Below are 20,991 nucleotides of genomic sequence, written 5' to 3' on the forward strand. Positions count from 1 at the left end.
ATATTGAAGAGGGCAGGCCCCAGCACCGACCCTTGGGGAACACCACTCATGACCAGTCACCAGCTGGATTTAACTCCATTCGCCACCACTGTCTGGGCCTGGCCCTCCAGCCAGCTCCTTATCGAGCAAAGAGTGTACCTGTCCAAGCCATCATGCGACTAGTGCATGTAACCAGAACACAGCAGTAATTTTATCTGAGCTGCATTATATCCCCTCAGATTGTATAAGTGGAAAAACTGTCCACAATAAAAAAAATGTCTTACGCATGTCCATTCTAGTCCAGGGACTGGACATCCAAAAGCTAGCTGTCTGGAGCTGGCTGGCTGCAAACCTACAGAAGGCCAGCCACCCCAAATGTTGCCTTTGGGTAGCACTCAGAATTGCCAGATAGCACTGAACCTCACAGATGGTGAGCAAGAGCTATTCACAGGGCAAAGCTTCTGATAAAATTCTGGTTTGTAAAATTTTTGAAGATTTTGACTCTTTGTTCCAGTTCTAGACAAGACTGTCTGGAATTTCCTGTAGAGAAGCCCTAATCTTCTGAGTGCTGTTGTCACCATAATTTGGATTTCCATTATCTTCTGTCTACTTTTCATCAATATGCCAGGGTTTTACTATGGCTGTCTTTTAAAATTATTCCTTATTGTCGTGTTACCAAGCTGTTGTGCAATTTTGTGATGCAGATATAAATAATCCTTGTGTTTGCACTGAAAGTTATAATCTCCAACTAATTCTGATATCAGCAATATAATGTAGACCTTGGTTCACGTATTTTAAGAGTATATTCTGTTATCTCTGGAAAAAATAAATATCTATTTATAATCCCCCTATGTCAGTGTTGTGAACTACTCATGTGAGCAAGGCATGCAAACTGCCAAGGGACTTAACAGACAGGGAGATTCTACTTATTTAGTAAATGAAAGAACTAGTTAGAAGTAGTGCCTATTTTTTTCTTCATTCCGCATAGAGCATGCAACTACAGTAACATTTAAGTGGGAATGAATTAGTCTGCTTTATGGATACTGGGAGAACAAGAGACAGGAGAAGATCTGGCAGCAACATTTGCTTTCACTGTGATAAGAATCGTAAAGCTAGTATCTGGAAACAGTAATTTCAACCAAAAAAAAGTTACAAGTGTAAATTACCAGTAAAAAAAATAAGATCGCACATTTTTCTAAAGTGGAAAAACAGTTTGTGTGGAAGATTTGTAAGATTTTGGCTTGCTGCAGTAAATCTCTGTCAAGAAAATAAACTAAGGATGATGGGTGGATTCTGCTAAATTATACCAGATTTGAAGTTATTTCAGTGGAGCAGAATAGAGCTTGTGCCCAGAATAGCTGTGTGCAATGTGCAGTTGCTGTTATATTGTTTACTTTTCTGTATGTACTTTAAAAAAAATGTTTGTGTTTCAGCCTACAAATCATCTGTAAAATTTTAAGGAACGGGAATTATCTAAGTTATTTTTAATGCGAAACTTAGTTCAGTTATAAAAATAAGTCTGGCCTCAACCTGAAAAGAAGCAATTAACTGAGTTTACAGAATTGTAATGGCGTGTGGTTTGGCACTTAGACATATGTTTGTTGAATTGGCCGTTACAGGGTAAGTGCTGACTCTTCACTGATGGTGCCAATTAATCTTAATGAAGAAAATCTATTCTGTTTTTCTACATTGTATTTTTCTTTTTTAAAATGACAGTTAGTGCTGTGAAATGTACTAGGCTGACCACACTAGAAATTGAAATCCTTTCAGTTCAAAAATAGAACAGTTAGGGTTGGTGAACTGTTTTAAAGGTGTCTGCTGAAATTTCCAAGTCTCTGGCTCTGTACTTAGTTCATGCACTGAAGTTTTTCCCTAGCATTCCAACACTGTAACAGTAAATAATACTGTTGTCTCTTTAATGAGAGCAACCAGTATCAATTTTTGGTTTAGTGAAGAATAATTAATATTTTCATAACGACAGGTGTGTTAGTTAAAAATGCTCCTTAACATCCGTTACAAAATGCACCCTTAACATAGTCCATGAAGATTTATATATAGGTAGCTCAGAAAGAGTCTTTAGGAGTTGATAATGTGTTAAGCCATCATCTTCTTTCTCCTCCATAGTGTTGCATATTTAATTTATTGATATCTGCAAAGCCAATGGAAATTATTCAGCTGAAGGCACTTCATTTTTGTTTGGTTGCTGTAATAGAGTTGTAGTGCTGCAGCCATCTCCAGGTTGTGCAGCCTTTACATTCAGAGTTCCTTAGTCCAACTCATTTTGGCTGTCTGTTGAAGAAATTTGCTACTGCTCTTAGACATAAAGAATTACATTCAAGTGTTACTAATCTCTGCAAAAAAATTGCATCCATTGACATTCATCAATGTGTGCTGAAGGTTTAAGGAGCACAAACAGTGGATGTCAGCACAGTGAAGTGATGGGTGGTGCATTTCAGCAGTGGTGACAGTGACAGTGCATCACTTCTGCTGGTGCAGATTTTTACAGTTGCAGCATGCAGGCTCTTGTTCATCACTGGCAAAATATACAGCTAACAGCGGTGACTGTGTTGAAAAATAGAGATTTGTAGCTGGGAATTTACTGTCAAATGGTGTAACTGTGTTCTTTGTGTATCTGTTGTAGTTTCCATGGAAATAGATAGGAGACATTACTTTTGTAGTGGCCTACACGTACACGTACACGAACATTAACATTATTTGCTAAATCAAGTATTGTAAGTTATAGAACAGGACCGTTCCTTGAAGTAGACACACTCCTATGATTTCTCCACTTCAGTTCTTTCCATTAATATTCTTTTCAATTAACTGATGTAGCTGGTTTGTAACTAGATGCCCAGCAGCAGCCATGTAAACTGTGGGCACTAACCCAGTGCAAGAAAATGGAAGAATTCAGTAGCACAACATCTATTTGTTTCTTTCACTTTTCCCTCCATTGTTTTGTATTTAAATATCTCTGCAGCAGTAGCTGTGTTAATAATGTCTTTGATAATACACTTTGCTTGCTTTAAGAATTAGCAGAAAAATATTAGGGTTTTTATTTGAGTATATGAAGGTGCAGCTGAAAACCTATTTCTGCCCCTTCCTTGCATGCATATGCAGGAAGACAGCAGCGAAGAGCAGCAAAGCATTGTGACCTGTGACACAGCTGCAGACGTAGGAGAGTTTCCCTTTCCATAGTTTGCTAAAGGAGAAAATAGCCTCTTATAAGAGGACAAAACAAAGGGAATGGAGAAGTCATACTTCTGTTTGCAATCTTTGCATTAATCAAAACAGTGGTAATAAAACAAGAGTAGAATACATCCTATGTATCAGCTTAACTGAAAAAAAAATCCACCACCCACCTGATAAAAATAATTTATATTGCCTGTACGTGTACCATAATAGGAAATTGGGCATTCCAATAGACTCACCTTTTTTCGTTTAACCGAAACTTGGGCACGTTTTGTTCAATGAGGCAGATCTCATGAACCTTCACCATGTCTAATATAAATAACTTTCTTCTGCTGTGTGAATTTGATCTCAGCTTGTCAGGTCCTGTAGCATTTAAATCAAATAATGTCTGTAATTTCAGATGAACAGAAAGAAAGCAGGGAGTAGAAAATGTCAACATTTACAGGCAGTCTTTTGTACCAATCGTATTAATGTTGTGATGAAACAGTACGGGCCAGTTTTCCTGTAGGTTTGTGTGGCATTTAGCGATCTGTGATAGTCGGTGGGCTTCTAGCCAATCCTGAGGATTCAGAGCTGAAATGGTAAAAGTTTCGTTGCAGAGTTTATTGTATTTGTCCAAAGCCCTTGGAAATACTTTAGAAATGGTGAACAAGGATATATTGCCTGTAATTTAATTGCCAGAGGAGAAGTCAGACTTAATGGATACTGTTCCTTCTTTCAGGCTTTTCCACTAAAGTTTTTTCCACTTGGTATAGTGTGTTACTTTGTGTAGAGTGCAACTCCCAGGAGCACACAGAGCAGCAGAGGTTGCCTGGAATGAGCTTCCTCTCCTCTTATGTGCCAGTTAGAATTCAAAAATTAAAGCAAAAAAAGAAAAAGAAAACAAATAAAAAAATAATGAACAGCATTTTCTTTGGAATTCAGAAGGTAATATGAGCATTATTTCACTGAGGTCTTTCAGAGTCTTGGTGAGTAAAGAGTAAGAAGGAAGTACTGAATTGAATACAAAGTACCTTGATTAGAAAAATGAGTTTAAAGAAGCCTACTCTGATAAAAAGCTAATGCTAAAACTGTTACTAGATACTGAAAAATCAGTAAGCATTTATTTCACGCAATTTCACTGGAAGGCGCTTCAGATGCTCTGTTGTAACAATTTAAAGAATCTATTTTATCCTTTCTGTCACGGAAAAAATGAGTCTATAAGAAATCTAAATTACTCAATTGAAATCTTTTTCTGTCAAATTACCTCCAAAGTACCCAGCTTCATCAAAAAGCTTTATGATGAAGCTATTATTTTATTATATATAAAGCTATATGATGAAAACTGGTGCTGAGTTCTCCCCAGAGCTTATCTTTCAATTCTTTTAGAATTGAATAATAGGCAATTTTTTGTTCCATGGTTTCAATTGAAAATATTCCATGTAGCTCTAGAGGAACTGGTGTTCCTAAACAGGATATCTCCTTGTGGGTATTGTATGCATCACTTGATGTCATCACTCAGCATATGGAGCCAGTATCTCAGAGTAAGAAAAATGTATTGCTAGTCAATATTAACTTCCTGCTGATGCATCAGATTTTTAGAATAACTGGCTTTGGATACCAAATGCGACTAATTTAAATGTTATATGTTCTCCATCTTGTCTGCTTGTTGTGTAACTGCACATTACTAGCTGCCACTTTTTGCTTATTTAGCGTGGTCATGGCCTATTGTATTACTGTCGCTATTAAAAACAATGAAACATGTATTTATCAACTTAGCTGAAGACAAAAATACAACTGAAGAATCGTAGGAAAGTAGTCCTTGTAAGAAGAACTCTGATACCTCTTAGAAATAAAGCTTATTCATTAATGAATTAAATAATAATAATATTCCTAATAAAATATTTGATTCTATTTTTACTAAAGTTACTAAGATTTTTGGTGATTTTTTTCCTGTTTTTCATTTTCCTTCTGAGAATTTGGGATCATACCAAGTTTTAGAGGTTTAAGAGGAAGAATATGTAGTAAATCCCAATTCATGCTGGCATATTTAATTAAAAGTAGCTAAATAATTGTCTAGAGACTTAATTAGCTTGCTGCTTCCTTGTTTCCCGGAGAACTATGTTGTATAGCAATGAAAGCGCAAGTAGGTGGAAGTGAGATTATATCTCTGAACAACTTAATTAAATAAAAGTAGTTGAAGTTCTATTTCATCTTGCCAGCAGCTGCTGCAACTATTTATAACCAAGTGAACAAAAATATTTTGATATTTCTTTATTTTATGAGACATTTGATGACTGAATGGTTAATGTAAGGCCCTCTCTTGATTTTGTTACTAGTTGTCCTTAAGTGGGTTTTCAGTTTTACCATAGTGCATGTAGAGAAATGCAGCTGTCCACCATGGAGCAAAGTGAAGGTTCAAGGTTCAAGTGAACTGCTGGGTACTCTATTTTACTAAGCAAACGACATTGCTTGTTATGTCACCATGAATAGATAAATATTCCTTTATCTCTATTGTTTTTCAATATTCTCTCATTTTCTTCATTTTCTGTCGTCTACATTTTTATCTCCGTGGTTTGTCCCCTGGTTTTACTAGTATGTCCTCTGGTTCTTGTCTGCTTAGGGATGGTGGTTATTATTCACATTCTCTTTTCCATTCACATATTCTTTAACTTCATTGGTTGCATTCAGTCACATTCTCAAATTTTGCATAGGAAAACAGGGAAATTGAAGCTGAATAATCAAGAATTTCACTATTCCATGTCCACTCTGTTTTTGTAGCTGCAGGATCTCATTTGTCTTTGGAACACTGGGATCCACAAAGTAAAAATTTCAGTTCCCACTAAAGCTGAAACTCAATACAGTTTAATAGAACCCAACCACGAAAAATCCTATTTATCTCAGCTACACACACAGAAATTAAAACAAGTAATTTACATTTGCTTTTGAAAGGTTGCTTCTTAATTAATGTCTAATTTAAGGAAATACTTTTGTAGATGAACTGTAAAACTTAACCTTTTAAATCGTTTTAAAACTTGTTGGGAAGCTTATGAGGAACTATGAATGTGGCATTTTTGCATATTGCAATTGTGGAACTATTTACATCTTCAAATGTAATCACTAGCATAAAAAATAACAAAGCAAAATATAATAAAAAAGTGCTCTATCATAGTAACTGCAATAAATAATCAAAAAACTTTGCCGAAGGTCTTTCAGGGTAATAACAAATGGTTGATTTTTTCTTTATAAAAAAAGTTAAAACTATTATTTCTTGGGATAGCTTCATATATTTGTCACTTAACTTAAGGATATTTAGAATAGCCTGGTTTGAAGAAATTAGGGATGGGGATTTACAGTTCCACAGTTAAACTTGACTTGAATTTTTAATAATAGTAACTGCCACTATCATAATAAAACTCAATGTGGAAAAACTATCTGGAGAGCCATGACTGTAAAATTCTGGGGGTTTTAAAGTTCATGTTAGTGAGCTTTTGCAAAATTTATGCTCTCAGTTAGTTGAAGCAGATCAAAACTTATGCCTACAAGAAACAGATTAAAGATAATTTAGCTATTCCACAGTAGTCTTTACCATAGTAATGATGGCTGAGAATAAAGTAGAAATGGAAATATGTATTTAAGTTCTTACATAGTGCATTTGGAAGATATTCTGACATGTCAAAATTATGTCCAGGAAGAGCAATTAACTGTTGAATATATTGCAATTTCAGTTCTAGTATGAAAAGAAACTGTGCTCTCTAAGGTCATTTAAGCATAATAATGATTGCAAATAATATCTTTTTTTTTTTAATTAATAAGCCAAAAACTTCTGCACAGCAAGAGAAAGTATAACTAATAATCCAAATTAGTTTATATCCAATGCACACTCCAGAACAGTAGAGATTAAATGAATTTTGTACAACAAATTCAATATGAACAGAAGGCAGGCAGCGCTAGAATCAGACCATCTGAAACATTAGCTATTTCTGGCAGTGGTCAGTCCCTTTTGCTTCACTGAAGGAGAAAGATGGTGTAATGGTCCTGACCTTCAGTTGTTTCCAGCTTCATGTTTAATAATACTCAAGTGACATTTTTGCATTTAAAATACTCCATGAAAATATGTTCCAGAGATTGATCTGATACTGTAGATGTATTTTTTTGTTTGGAAGGGTATGCCTGATAATCACATTGGTTGACTCTGACTTCTTGAGTTAAGAGAATTAGCAAATTATTATTCCTCACTGATTCAACTCCTCTTGTCATGATTTTATTGACTGCTTTAATGGCTGTCCTCCACCATCCACTTACATATTTGTGATATCTCTTGTTGTACGGAACCCTTACAGTCCATATTCCCCTTTCTCCTGTGATTTTTAATTTCATTCTCTGTACATACATAGTTTTAGATGAAATGACCAGTTCTCTGCTTGGAATTTATGGTGTGTGCGTGCTATCCTGTATGCAAGTGATGTCTTCTGGTTTGTTTTCCATTTCAAATAATTGATTCTGTTCTGTCTGAGATTTGAGCAAAATTATTCACATAATCATATACAGTGATTCCAGTTTTTCTTGAGCAGCAGCAGCTAACTTGCAGCCCCATGTGAACATGGGGAGGGAGAGTTCATACTTGAAATGATTAGCATTTACCAAAAATCAATTCCATCTGCTGTTGCATTGTCTAGTGAATCAGTACTGTGAAGTCCCTCTATGCCTCTTCAAAACTGACTTTTTACTTATGTCAGAAATGATTACTGTCAGCAAATTTTGTTATACCATCTATCAAACTCTTCTGTAGATAATTTCTAAAAACAGTGATCAGCTACAGTGGTTGCCTCCCTGCCCTCTGCTAACTGATCTACTGTGGCTAACCTTTATGTCTATATTTCTAACTGTTCTTTTTCTATGACTTTCTATCACAGATCCACTCAGTTCCTTTACAAAGACATTTGGGGGAATTATATCAAGAACCCTCAGGAAATCCAAGTTAATATGTTATCCAGATTTTCTTAAACTTGTGTGTTCACTAGTTCCACATAAGAACGCTCATACTTTTGAGACATTGCATCCTCCAGTAATGGTGGGCTGTCTCCCTTCTTCTGTCTCATTTACATATACTCATTCTCCACTTTATTATAGTTTCTATCTTCTTGTCTCTATGAGCTTCTGTTCTATTCATGTGCCTCCTCCCCACCCCCCGCTTACCCCTGTAGATCTTTCTAAAACCTGAGGACACATATTCCAGCTTCTTTTCTTTTCCACTGTGGGTCATTTAAGTGATAAATTGCACACTACTGCTAACAGTTCAGCGAGTTAATATTTGACTTGCCTTAAAACATAGAGTGACCGTTATGAGTGACCACTATGTTGACCCAGCAAGATGTTTTTATTCATTTTATCAATTTGTTTTAAAGCCTTTCAATTTTTTATTGCTGTTGTTGTCATCAGTGCTATCTTTTCATTCTACATTTAGATCCTGCCAATAGAGAAAAAGTAGGTCAGTCACTGAGGCTTTTTTTTTTTTTTTTTTTTTTGTGGGAAAAGAAGCCCTGATGGAAGGGTTTTCATTGAACTATTTTTGCTGGTGAGTTTCTTTCAGTATTTCCATATTTTTAATGGCAGAGTTTATCTGGCTGAAATGTCAGTTCTCTGCAATTATCTGTGTAAATCTGCTACAACAGGGAGAATTCTGTAAGCACTGGGAAGGGGCTTTTCATGATGATAGGAACATGTGATTCAGACTGTAGGAATGAAAGAAAAATGAAAAAATGGAGTCTTGAAATGTCTTTAAAGTTTACTCTCTTACCCTTCATTTTGATGTGGTCAGTGAAATATATACAATTTACCAGTCAAAATAATTAATTATAAATAACGAGAGAAGAGAACTCTATAGAATTGTTTATATGAAATGCCTTTTTTAATATATATTCATCCCAGATGACTGTATCTAATGACATTGCAGATCACAGTCCTATCTTATCTCTGGAAAGCTATCTCCTTTGTAGTTTGCTTGCGTGAGTTTTGGTTATTTCTCCCTGCTGTGTGTCTTAATGACAGCATTTTACTTACAAAGCTTTTAACTCCTGCTGGACTTTAAATGCACAGCATTCTTCCCATTGAAAGAAATACATTATCTTCAGTTTTTTATGCCCTCAGTTAGCTGGAAAGTTGTTACGAAGAAGATTGAATGCATCTTTACTGTGTAGAGTGCAGTGAAACAGGCAGCTATTATTCTAGCTGCTGCAGCATGTCCTTTGTGTTATCTGAACTGCCTGGTCATAAGTGGGTGTTCTGTGATTATGATAGCAATATATAACAATGATACAAAATTAATGGTTGATGTAGTAAGCAATTGATATCAAAACAGACTCAAAAAGTGTCATGATTCATCTTAACCACCAGTAATCTAGCAAGATAGTGTTACCTATTGTTTACCCTCACCCAACTTCAAAAAAACATATTGGCTGACATCCCTTTTATTCAACAATTCTACAATTCCTTCAGAAACAAATATTTTGTGTGCTGAAAAAGCCTGTGCCAACTCTTGAGCAGCAGTGGTGGCCACAAATCTAAGTGGTCCTTGGTCCACACCAGTTTTTCAGATGCAGTGGATCGGCACCTTAGATAGCTGTCTCCTCCCGTGAAGCCCCACCCCAGACTGCTCCTGGGCCTATGTTTTCCAAACAGTTGATTGAGAGAGGAGCTGCATGTGGTTAGCTGTGCCTTGCCTTGAGCATCACTAAGAAAGAGAAAAGTGGTGACACAGTGCTGCAGCTAGGGAAATGTGCCATCATACAGGGCAGCATGTCTGCAGGAACCATGATGTAAAATGTGTTTCCTGGCTGATGCGTGCTTGCACAAATTCCTGGGTACCATATGCCATGGAGAATCACATACTTCCTCACCAAATATATGCAGCCAAATGAATTGATCACACATCTGCAGTCCCAGCCACTGGAGGAGAGGAAAGTTGGAGGATCTGGCATACTAGCAGCAAGAGGCAAGCAGTATACAAGAAAAACCTGAAATAATATAATGATTCTACTACTGAGTAGAAGTGATTTATGTCCAATATTTTCTATCTTCTATTGATACTTGAAATTATGGAGAAAAAATACATTTGAGAAATTGAAGTATAGTATTTGCAGTAATGTGGGTTTTTTTTAGTAATTTCGGTTTTGTTGTTAGCAGGTTCACTCAAAGGTGTATGCATATGACTGTATAAACTAGAGTAGAGTTTCATACTAGGGAGGGAAATGAGTGAAGAGATATTTTATGAAGACAAGTTCAGACTGTCATTAGGGGAAAGAAGACATAAAGTTTTTTATTTTCTGTATTTCGCCTTAAAGGAATATGTGAATCAAAGCTCAAACTGAGAAGTTGACATTTCAGAGGAAATACCAGTGGGAAAAAGAGGAAGGAAACACTTCAAAGGAATCTGGATTTCATCCTCCTGTTTCAATTTTGGGAGACAAGCGATATCAATAATAATAATAACTCTGAACTCTGTGATTTTGGCAAAAATGAGAATATAAAAACTCAAGAGTAGTACTAGTGAAATTAGAAGAAATGTTTTTTACATGCTGACATGGGTGGGTGGGAAGAGAGCTAAATTCCCCCGTTAGAAGTTCTGATTGCTAGTGTGATATAGGTAGGCATGTAAAAAAATTGAGGTGACAGAGAAACTAACAGCAAATTTAAATAAATTCAAGCTACTCTCCATCAGTGTGCTGAATGAACTGATTATCTAGTGGCCAACTGACACTGTATGCTATTTTCCCTGGTATTAGGTCTGCATGATGCTTGCAGCTTAGGTGAATTTCTTCCACTTTGTGTAACTACTTGTTCCCAGTACACCAAGCCTTTCAGAGGTGGGGTTACAGCACTGCTCAGTTCCAGAACCTCACTCCCTGTTTGTCTGCCTCATGAGACTTCAAACTGCAACTGCCTTTTCCAGGGGGTCGTCTTCTCCTTTCAATTGATCTTTCACAGTGACATGACTTCTGTTGACCTTGTCTGGGTAAAATCCTGCCAGGGTTATGTCAGATAGTTAGGTTAGTCTCAATTCACCCACATCCTGTTAGCATAAGAGGCAAGACTGGTGGTGTTCCCAAGTACCCCTTTGCTGGAAATTTTTGTGAATAAAGTAGTTGTTTCATATATATATATACATCCCTGTCTCTAGACCTGAGATGTGAGTGTGAGACCTTATGATGTAAATCAGGTCAAACTGTGAAGATGGTTGTTGCCAATCCTTGGGCAGGTGGGGATTCACGGCAGATCTCTGATAGATTTTCCTCCTTACATACTGAGTAATGTTCCTACTGATGCCTCTGGCCTGCTGATGGCATCAGCAGCCACTGTCTAGCACACGGCACAAGAAAAATCCTCCCTGCTTGCTGTGGTGATAGATAAAGAGGTTTGTGATGGGCATCTTGGAATTAAGCATGGATCTCATTTTTACTGTGTTCGAATAAATAGTGCCTCTTCCTTCACTGTCTTTTTTGCTCTCCCTGAAATGACTCTGAGTGATTACTGCTCCCTTTGTAATTCCATCCTTCAGATGGGACAAAAGAGAACAGTTTAGAGTCATGTGGGTGTTCAAGAACTTTTCTAGCTCTTTTATTTTCCCCTCTTTAAATGCCACAGTCAGGCCCAGAGAGGGAGGCTCTCCTACGCTTTGTGTGAGCATCAGAAGTGGGTTTTATTTTATTGCCTTAAGTTAATTCTTACAGCCTGTGTTCACACTGGCAATGAAATGACAGCAGGAGTGAGGTGAGAGTAAGTGATAATGTCTTGGCATTCGGCACTTAAAATGAATGTGTGCTTGTGAAGTTCTGAGTCATTAATTCTTTTTCCAGGCAGCCATGTGGCATAGCCATGCACTTGAGCATTGTGATGGATTTTAGATTAGACAAAAAGCTGCAAATAACAAACACTTTATTATTTGATGGAAAGGGAGGCTTTCTTTTTTTTTTTGACATTGCCATACTGAATGATAAACTTGCAAATTTGGGCTTTTTACTGTTCCTTATATCATGTAACAATCTTAAGAACCTAACATGCCCCAAGTGATATTCCTTTCAGGAAATTTTTCTCTAGGACTTGCATGGAAGTTGCATGGAAGAATATAAAACAGGCTCTGAAAAATGACATGTTAAAGTGGAACAGAATTGAGAAACACCTGTTTCCATTTCCTTTGTCCCTCAGAGAATACTGCAAGCTACTTCAGACGTGGTGAGACTGTAATTACAATAGTGTGATACTGTAAAGTGTTTTATGGACTTAACAGTACACACAAGTATAGAGACTACATCACCTAAAACCCCGAGATGCATAAGGAAAAGTCAAATCCACACTTCTCACTGAAATCATACCCTTTAGGTTGTTTCAAAGGAGAAAAACATGTTTATTCCAAAGAAAAACAAAAAATCCATCCACTTTAGTCCTCCCCTGTGAATGTTATCATAAGAAACAACTTCTTCCATGCATATTACCACAGCCTGCAATTTAAGATGAACAATCAATCGTTCGATCCATACAATAGCTTATACAGTAAGGAGAAAACTGAACTATGTTTGAAAATAAAATAAAATGAAAACTCAACATCCAGGGTGTATTTTCATTTTTCAGACTTCATCAGGTTTGTGTTGTCCCAAAGTGCTGTAATAGTCTGATTCTCTCTTATAACAAAGTACATTAAAAGTGACTAGCATTTAATCCATCAAAATCACTCTCCTTGTAATGGCGTAGCGGATGGCAGGGCAGTGTTACTTCTCCCAGATGTGACTGCTTATCAGTGTACAGTTGTTGCTCACTTCACCCACTCAGCTAAATAAAGTTCAACAGCAGAGTGAAACATGAAATTTTAAACTTCTCAGCTTTTAGCCCAGGAACATACACATTAAAAGTCAAAATTCCACCCACAGCAATATTTTGAATTTATATCAAAATATTTCATATCCTGTGGAAATGAATTGGGCTGATAAAGACATATTTCTGTCTTTCAGCTAGTACTTTTCTTTTCTGTTAGCTATTATTAACTTAGAGCTCCTGCAGCATAATGCCCTTTTTAACCTACAAAAAATTAAGAGTGGTTTTACTGATTTTCGTTTTTGAACATGACTTTCTACTTACCTGTACTCACTGCTAGAAAGCTATGCCTGGAACCTTAATTCTTACATAACTGATCATCTCCAAAACGAGCAGTCAAGAACAGAGGAAGCTGAAGTCTCCTCTGTTCTACCGTTACACCTCTATGAGGTTTGTTTCTTTCAAATTTTTGTGTGATATCTCTGCTGCAATTTTTGTCCATTGTATAGAAGCTGCAGTTTGAATTATGCTTTCACAATGAGGCTGTCTGGGTGTAACTGACAATGTAGTCTCATATGTGAGTGCAGGACCAAGTGCCGGGTCCTGCACTTTGGCCGCAATAACCCCAGGCAACGCTACAGGCTTGGGGCAGAGTGGCTGGAAGGTTGTGTGGAGGAAACGGACCTGGGGGTATTGGTCGACGCTCGGCTGAGCATGAGCCAGCAGTGTGCCCAGGTGGCCAAGAAGGCCAATGGCATCCTGGCTTGTATCAGAAATAGTGTTGCCAGTAGGAGCAGGGAAGTAATTGTCCCTCTGTACTCAGCACTGGTGAGGCCACTCTTCAAGTTCTGTGTCCAGTTTTGGGCCCCTCACTGCAAGAAAGACATTGAGGCCCTGAAGCGTGTTCAGAGGAGGGCGACGAAGCTGGTGAGGGGTCTGGAGCACAGGCCTTATGAGGAGCGGCTGAGGGAGCTGGAATTGTTCAGTCTGGAGAAGAGGAGGCTCAGGAGAGATCTTATCGCTCTCTATTAACTACCTGAAGGGAGGTTGTAGTGAGCTGGGGGTCAGCCTCTTCTCTCTTGTAACTAGTGACAGGACGAGGGGGAATGGCCTCAAGTTGCGCCAGGGGAGATTGAGGCTGGACATTAGGAAACTCTACTTTTCTGAAAGAGTGGTCAGGTGCTGGAACGGGCTGCCCAGGGAGGTGGTTGAGTCACCATCCCTGGAGGTGTTCAAGAGACATTTAGATACAGCGTTGAGAGACATGGTTTAGTGGGGTTATTGGTGGTAGGTGGATGGTTGGACTGGATGATCTTGTAGGTCTTTTCCAACCTAGCTAATTCTATGATTCTATGATTCTATGTATTGCATATTCCTAAGCATAGTGACTTAATATCTGGAAATAAGAGTTATGTACATATCACATTGCATGTTTGTGTACAGTTGCCATTTAAGAAGAAGTATTTTATTGCTTCTAGTCTATGTTTCTCTTACTTTGGATTTTTTATTCTGAATATATATACATAATCAAACTTTCTACGTGGTCACTTTTATATTTAAAAGTATTTTTCAGACTTGATGTTTTTTTCTTTTTTCTAATGCACTTCATAAAGTTTTTAATGTTCCTGATCTCCCTCTGCCATTCTTCCAGATGAAAGATGCTTCTTTAGGTCAAATTCCCCTAACTCCACATGCAGGAATACGTGGGGACTAATGAAGCTGTCTGAACTGAACTTCTAGGCATTTAGGCATGTAGGAGTCATCTGCTGCTGGCTACATTTTCCTCTTCAAGCTCATGGTTTTGTGTCCTGAATCCTACAATTGTACTTTGTTTGGCTTTTCAGTCTGATTTTAGCAAAATCAGATGTATATCTAAGTGTTCCTTTTATTGTTTGGAAATAAGAATACTTTCTTTCTATGTGGAAATTGCGTTGCTGTCCTGCAGAGAACAGCAGTGTTCGTCCTCTTTCAGTCTGATGTGAGTCAGGGTTGCAGATTTCTGGACATTATTCACCAGTTACAGTTTTGTGAACATTTTTCACCTGTTTGATCCGTATTTGATTTATGTGTTATTCAGTCTCTGTACAAATTGAAAATGCTTTGGTTATGCAGTTGCATCATTGTCGGACAATATAAATGGAGAGGATTTTAGACTACCAAGTGAATGGTTCTGTTAATGTCTTTATTATACCATGCACTTTTTTTTTTCTTCCCTTTTTTCTTTAATAGAACAGATACTGCTCACCTGTGTGAGCTACAGGGGATCTTAGGTTGCTGTTAAAAGAGTATATGTGTTCATTTATATTCATGTAGTGCTGGAATAAATTGCTGGATTGATAGTCATACAAATTAAAATTAATTGTCTATTAGTTGAAGGAAAATACAGAGACGTTTATGTGTCCCTATTACCTCTTAACGTCTCTGCAGAGAGATACCTTAACACTGAGTCAGTGTAGATTCATCCTAATTGAGTAAGATACTTTAGGTGAGAGTAAAACCTTCTTAGTGTCCGTGCATAGCTGAAGATGAGACATAGGCTGCTGTGGGGAACAATTCAGATTTCAGTTGACCTTAATTGCTTTAATTGCCTAAAGAAAGCCATCATGGTCTTTTCGGCTCTTTCCATTTCTCTGTAGAGAGCCAGTAGTGACTATACACTTGGGTACACAGTAAGTTACTCAGCAGTAAGTTAGAGAAGTATCAACTCTTACTCCTACTGTAACCAGCCTTCCCAGGATTATAGGCTGCTCTGGCAGCTTTCAAATAATTTATTCTCCAGCTGTCTACATCCCTGTTTTCTGCTCTTTGTTCCTCTTCTGCTTCATCCGCTTAAGAGTCACAGAATTGTAATATGATTCAGGTTGAGAGGGACCTCAAGAGGTCTCCAGTCCAATACTGTGCTTGAATTAGCATCAACTGTAAGATCAAGCAGATTGTCCAGGACATTAGTTCCTTGAGTCTTGAAACTCACCAAGGATCCAGACTATATAGTCTCTCTGGGCAGCTCTCTTCTGCTGCTTAGCTGCTCTCAGGATGAAAATGTTCTCCATATGTCAAGTCAAAACCACCCCTGATTTAGTTTATGACCATTGTCTCTCTTAATTTATATTGTTTTCACTTGTCATACACCTTTATAAAGATCATGGCTCTATCATTTGGTAATCTCTTCTTAGTCATTGGAAGACTTTTGCTAGGCACACCCAAAATCTCTTTTTCAGTTTGAGCTAGCCCACGTCCTCCAGCTTCTCCTCACAGGGCAGTGCTCTGTTCCCCAGCCAACTCAGCGACCTTCCACTGGACTCAAACAGGTTCACTTATGTCTTTCTTGTATTGGAGTGGATGTGGTATTCACAACTGGGCATGGTAGTCCAGATGTGCTCTAACGGTTGCTGGGTAAAAGACAATAATGTGATATCTTTGTGCTCCTAAAAAATTTTACAATAAAGAAATCAAGAAAAGCATGAAGGAAATCTGGATCCTATTTAGTTTCTTCTAAATCTGAAGAGAATGCGTTCTCATCTGTGTCAGAGCTTTGTGGTGAGCCCTGTCACCCTTAATCTATGAAATTTTTCTCTAAAAAAGCACATTTTTTTTTTCCTTTGTTTTTTTTTCACACTTATTCCACAAAGATTCATAATGCCTGGTGTATGGGAAATGCTGAGTCATGGCCTGAACCATTGATTGAGCACCTGGAGGAAAGACCCAGTCAGCTCTGGGAGCACAGGTGAAGGCAATTCACCTGTGTGACCAGAAGGTGAGCCAGGCTGCACCCCTCTTAGGCCTCATTTAAGGCTGCCTGCCACTGAGGATGGATCTCTTTCTGGAGATCCCTCCTTGGTGGAAGCTTTTGCCTGTGAACCCAGAATCTTCTGATACGGGTGAGCGATCTACTTCCCTTCCCTTGTAGCCCCTTGCTATCGTGCTGGTCCTTCCACCTCTTTTGTAGCATCTTTTCCGTTGTGTTGGTCCTTCTGATCGCTACGCCTGGAAAAAAAGCCTTTTTAAACTTGCAGTGTGAAGAACAAAGAAAAGCTTAATAAAATTAAAAAATAAGCAAAGTAAACCAAAATGAAAAGAAAAATCAGCAACGGACTCACCACAGAATGTATTGGCTCAGAGTATTTTATCCAAAGGATGATATAATTTTGTAGCTTGAGGTAGATGAATAACAACAATACTTGGGCATAAGCTAATTAGGATAAAATTGATGTGTGGGTTTGCATGCATCCCAAGTGCTGGGAGAGATACAGCTGATTTCTTTCACTGAATTTTCTTGTAGTCTTGTAAATTGGAAAAGGTTTGTTAACTGGGTTATGGCATTTTATAGCAGATCAGGGAGTTCACTGCCAGAGAGAGGGTGCTGGATTTTCTTAGATAATGGCTCTGCCAAAGGGGCAGGAAGCAGAGGTCACAAGGATTATTGGGTATCAAATAAGTTCTTCTAGGGTTGTGTGCTCTCACTGAACTCCCGTCCAGACCCCTTTCTTTCTTCTTTCACATACTTTCTGGGTTTGGGATAGCTTATAAATGTCCTCCTCCTGTCATCTACCTGCCTCCTGGATTATCTGTACCAATGAATGTCCTTAGGCGAGCAGATGGGTGAAAGAGCGAATTTTCTGGAATGTTCATGAAATATAGATTAAAAAGTATGTCTGTGTCACATCCTTATGTCCAAAGTGATAATGGCTGAAACATAAATGATTCTATCATCCTCATGAAGAACACAAGTCCGAGGACTCAGTTTTTGTTCTGTATGACAATAGTGTGCCTGAAACCTCTTCAGATGCCACTCTGGTGTTTTCAACGTGGCAGAACAAGGAATATCTGCACTGCAACATTTATGCTTGCCATTGCTAAAAGCCAAATTACAGGCAATGGGAATGAATGGGCTCTTCTTCAAGGATGAGTACGAATATGCTTGTGTAGTGGTGGTGTAAAATGTTTTCCTTAGAGCAAATATTCATCCTTACTGATTCTGCATATGTTCTGGATTCATGCTGAAGTCACATTTTAGATAAAATCTTCCTTTTTTAGGCAGATCTCATGACTTCTGTGTTTCTTTTGTCATTTTCACCCTCCTCCTTCCCAGCTTCCCCTTAGTCCCAAGTCCTCCTAAAGGGCCTTTGTATCGATCTGTTACCTTTTGACATTGCTGGTGTTGTGCTGCAGCAGTGCTGTCCTCCCTATCATTTCCTCCCATAACTGATGAGTTTGTCGTGGAGCTCAGAAACCCTTGTGATCTTCTCCAAGCTTTGTCGTCTTAAAGTTAGTATGCTTCAGTGGTTGTGGACTTGTATTAAGAGGTTATGCTAGGAATTATTTAATGTAACAGCAGAAATTGCTGCGCATATTTTAGGGATATGCGCTAGAGGTGTTACACTCTTGATAAAGAAGTATGGTAAAGACTTGGTCTTAAATACAGCAGCAAGAGAATGACTCTAACTAATGACCTTCTCTCCCTACAGTGTGATGTTATCATGAACCAAATAGTAACAATAACGAATAAGACTCAGAGATTGATATTTTTTCAGTGGTTTACTGAAAATATAAGCACACATGTAATCCTGACTGTTAAGTATTATGGTTTTATTCACTAAAGTGAATTGAGTTCATCCATTGTGTCCAGTTCTGGGCTCTCCAGCACCAGACAGATATGGACACACTGGAGAGTGTCCAAAGAAGGGCCACAAAAATGAAGGGCCTGGAGCATCTCTCTTATGAAGTAAATCTGAGAGACTTGAAACTGTTCAGCCTGGAGAAGGCTCAGTGGGATCTTACCAATGTCTATAAATACATGAAGAGGGATGTGTAAAGAAGATGGAACCATATCTTTGTATTAGTACCTAGTTACCAGGAAAAAAGGCAGTTGACACACTGGAACACAAGAGGTTCCCTTTGAACATCAGGATGCGCTCAGGATGCACTTCTTTATTGTGAGGGTGGCTGAGCACTGGCACAGGTTGCCTAGAGAGGCTGTGGAGTCTCCTCCTTGGAGGTCTTCAAAACCTGCTGAACATGGTCCTGGACAACCTGCTCTAGATGGTTCTACTTGAACAGGGGGTTGAATTAGATGACATCCCCTGTAATCAGTCTGTGGTTCTGCGATCCTTCATTACTTTCCCAAAAATTAGATATTTTTAAGAAAACTTCTATTCTTTACTACTGTTCTGGTAAAATTAGTGAGGAATATATCATACAGTTGGAGTCAACTATTTTAATGTTGTGTAATCTGAAACTTCTGAAGAGGAAAGGAGGCAAGACCATGAGGATAAAAATGATTGCTGTTTTCACCTTCAGAGCAAGTGTGTGACTGTCACAATAGCCAGCTGCTAATACTGATGTGGAATTACAGCTACAAATGAGATGTCTAATAGCCAGTGATTAAGGAGAGTAAAGGCTTTTTTGTTGTTGTTGTATCATTCCATTACAAAAAAAAACAAACAGTGCTTTCATGATGCCATGATACCTAGACTAAGAGTCAAGCGGCTATCTGCAGGAAATAGAAAATTAAATTGCTTAGAATAAGTTGTCTAACTTCTAAAGTTTCTTTTTCTCTTGTGTTGATATTCAAACAGTGGAAGCTCTACATTTGGGAACACTGATGGCAGCACATGGTTATTTTTTTCCAATCTCAGACCATGTTCTAACACTAAAGGATGATGGCACCTTCTATCGATTCCAGGTAAGTGTTTTTGAGATGTTCTTGACTTGTGCAAAGGAGGCTCATGTTAAAGACTTAACACTAAGGTTTGTAGGAAATTTTAACAGTACTTTCTCTCTTGTGTAACCTAGTAAATGGTAGCAATTCCTCTTAAAGTTAAAAATGGTAGAAGGATTTAATTTAGAAAATGAAGACAATACCTTGTGCTAAGATGATAATGACCTTTTAAACTCCTGGAAGTTAGTAAGTGTGATAATGCAAATTGTGGAAGTATTTTGGAAGTGTAGTAAAGGAAATGAAATTGTGTTATTGACTATGATTCCTAAAATAGTCTTAATTTAGAGGGGGAGTTATTTTTCTTAAGCCTGTAGCAGAGATCTGATTAAAAATGGAGGGTAATGTAGATATTCTTTCTTATGTGATGATTCTATACAGAAATCAGAATCCTTAGAGTTGGAAGGGACCTTTAAAGGTCATCTAGTCCAACTTCCCTGCAATGAACAGGCAATGAATGTGCACAAGTGGATCAGTTTGCCTGATCCAGCCTCACCTTGAGAGTCTCTAGGGATGGGGCATCAACCACATCACAAGGCAGCCTGTTCTAGTGCCTCACCAGCCTCACTGTAAAAGACTTTTTCCTTATATGCAACCTAAATCTACCCTCTTTAAGCTTGAAGCCATTTCCCCTTGTTCTGTCACCACAATCCCCGCTAAGGAATCTGTCCCTTTCCTTCTTGTACCCCCCCTTTAGATGTTGAAAGGTGACAATCAGGTCACCTTGGAGCCTTCTCCAGGCTGAACAGCCCCAGCTCTATCAACCTGTCCTCGTAGGAGAGATGTTCCATCCCTTGGATCATTTTTGTGGCACTCCTCTGCATGCACTCCAACAGGTCTATGTCTCTCATGTACTGAGGACTCCATCTGGACACAGTATTCCAGGTGAGGCCTTACCAGCATAGAGCAGAGGAGCAGGATCACCTCCCTTGACCTACTGGCCATGCTTCTTTTGATGCAGCCCAGGACATGGTTGGCTTTCTGGGCTGTGAGGGCACATTGCTGACTCGTGTCCAGCTTCCCATCCACCAGCTCCCCCAGGTCTTTTTTGGCAGGACTGTGCTCAGTCCTTTCGTCCCCCAGCTTGTATTGGTAGTGAGGGTTGTCTTGACCCAGGTGCAAGATCTTGCATTGGAATTTGTTGAACCTCATGAGGTTCACCTGAGCCTACTGCTTAAGCCTGTCTAGGTCCCTCTGGTGTGTTGACAGCACCCCACAGCTTGCTGTCATCGGCAAACTTGCTGGGGTTGTGCTTGACCCCACTGTCAGTGGTGAAGATATTAAAGAGTCCCAGCCCTTGTGGGACACCACTCGTCACTGAT

The 20,991-nt window shown here is 38.5% G+C and overlaps 1 protein-coding gene across 23 annotated transcripts in view; it reads left to right on the forward strand.

Moving 5' to 3' along the window:
• RGS7 (regulator of G protein signaling 7) overlaps positions 1 to 20,991 on the forward strand; it is a 271,402-nt gene that overhangs the window by 168,751 nt on the left and 81,660 nt on the right. For all 23 annotated transcript variants that reach the window (XM_021391124.1, XM_021391127.1, XM_021391132.1 and 20 more), the window contains one exon: positions 19,530 to 19,636. In XM_021391124.1, the coding sequence (XP_021246799.1) occupies positions 19,530 to 19,636 (107 nt within the window). The remainder of the gene's footprint in view (positions 1 to 19,529; positions 19,637 to 20,991) is intronic.

Source organism: Numida meleagris, chromosome 3, assembly GCF_002078875.1.
Source record: "Numida meleagris isolate 19003 breed g44 Domestic line chromosome 3, NumMel1.0, whole genome shotgun sequence".
Lineage (NCBI taxonomy): Eukaryota > Metazoa > Chordata > Aves > Galliformes > Numididae > Numida > Numida meleagris.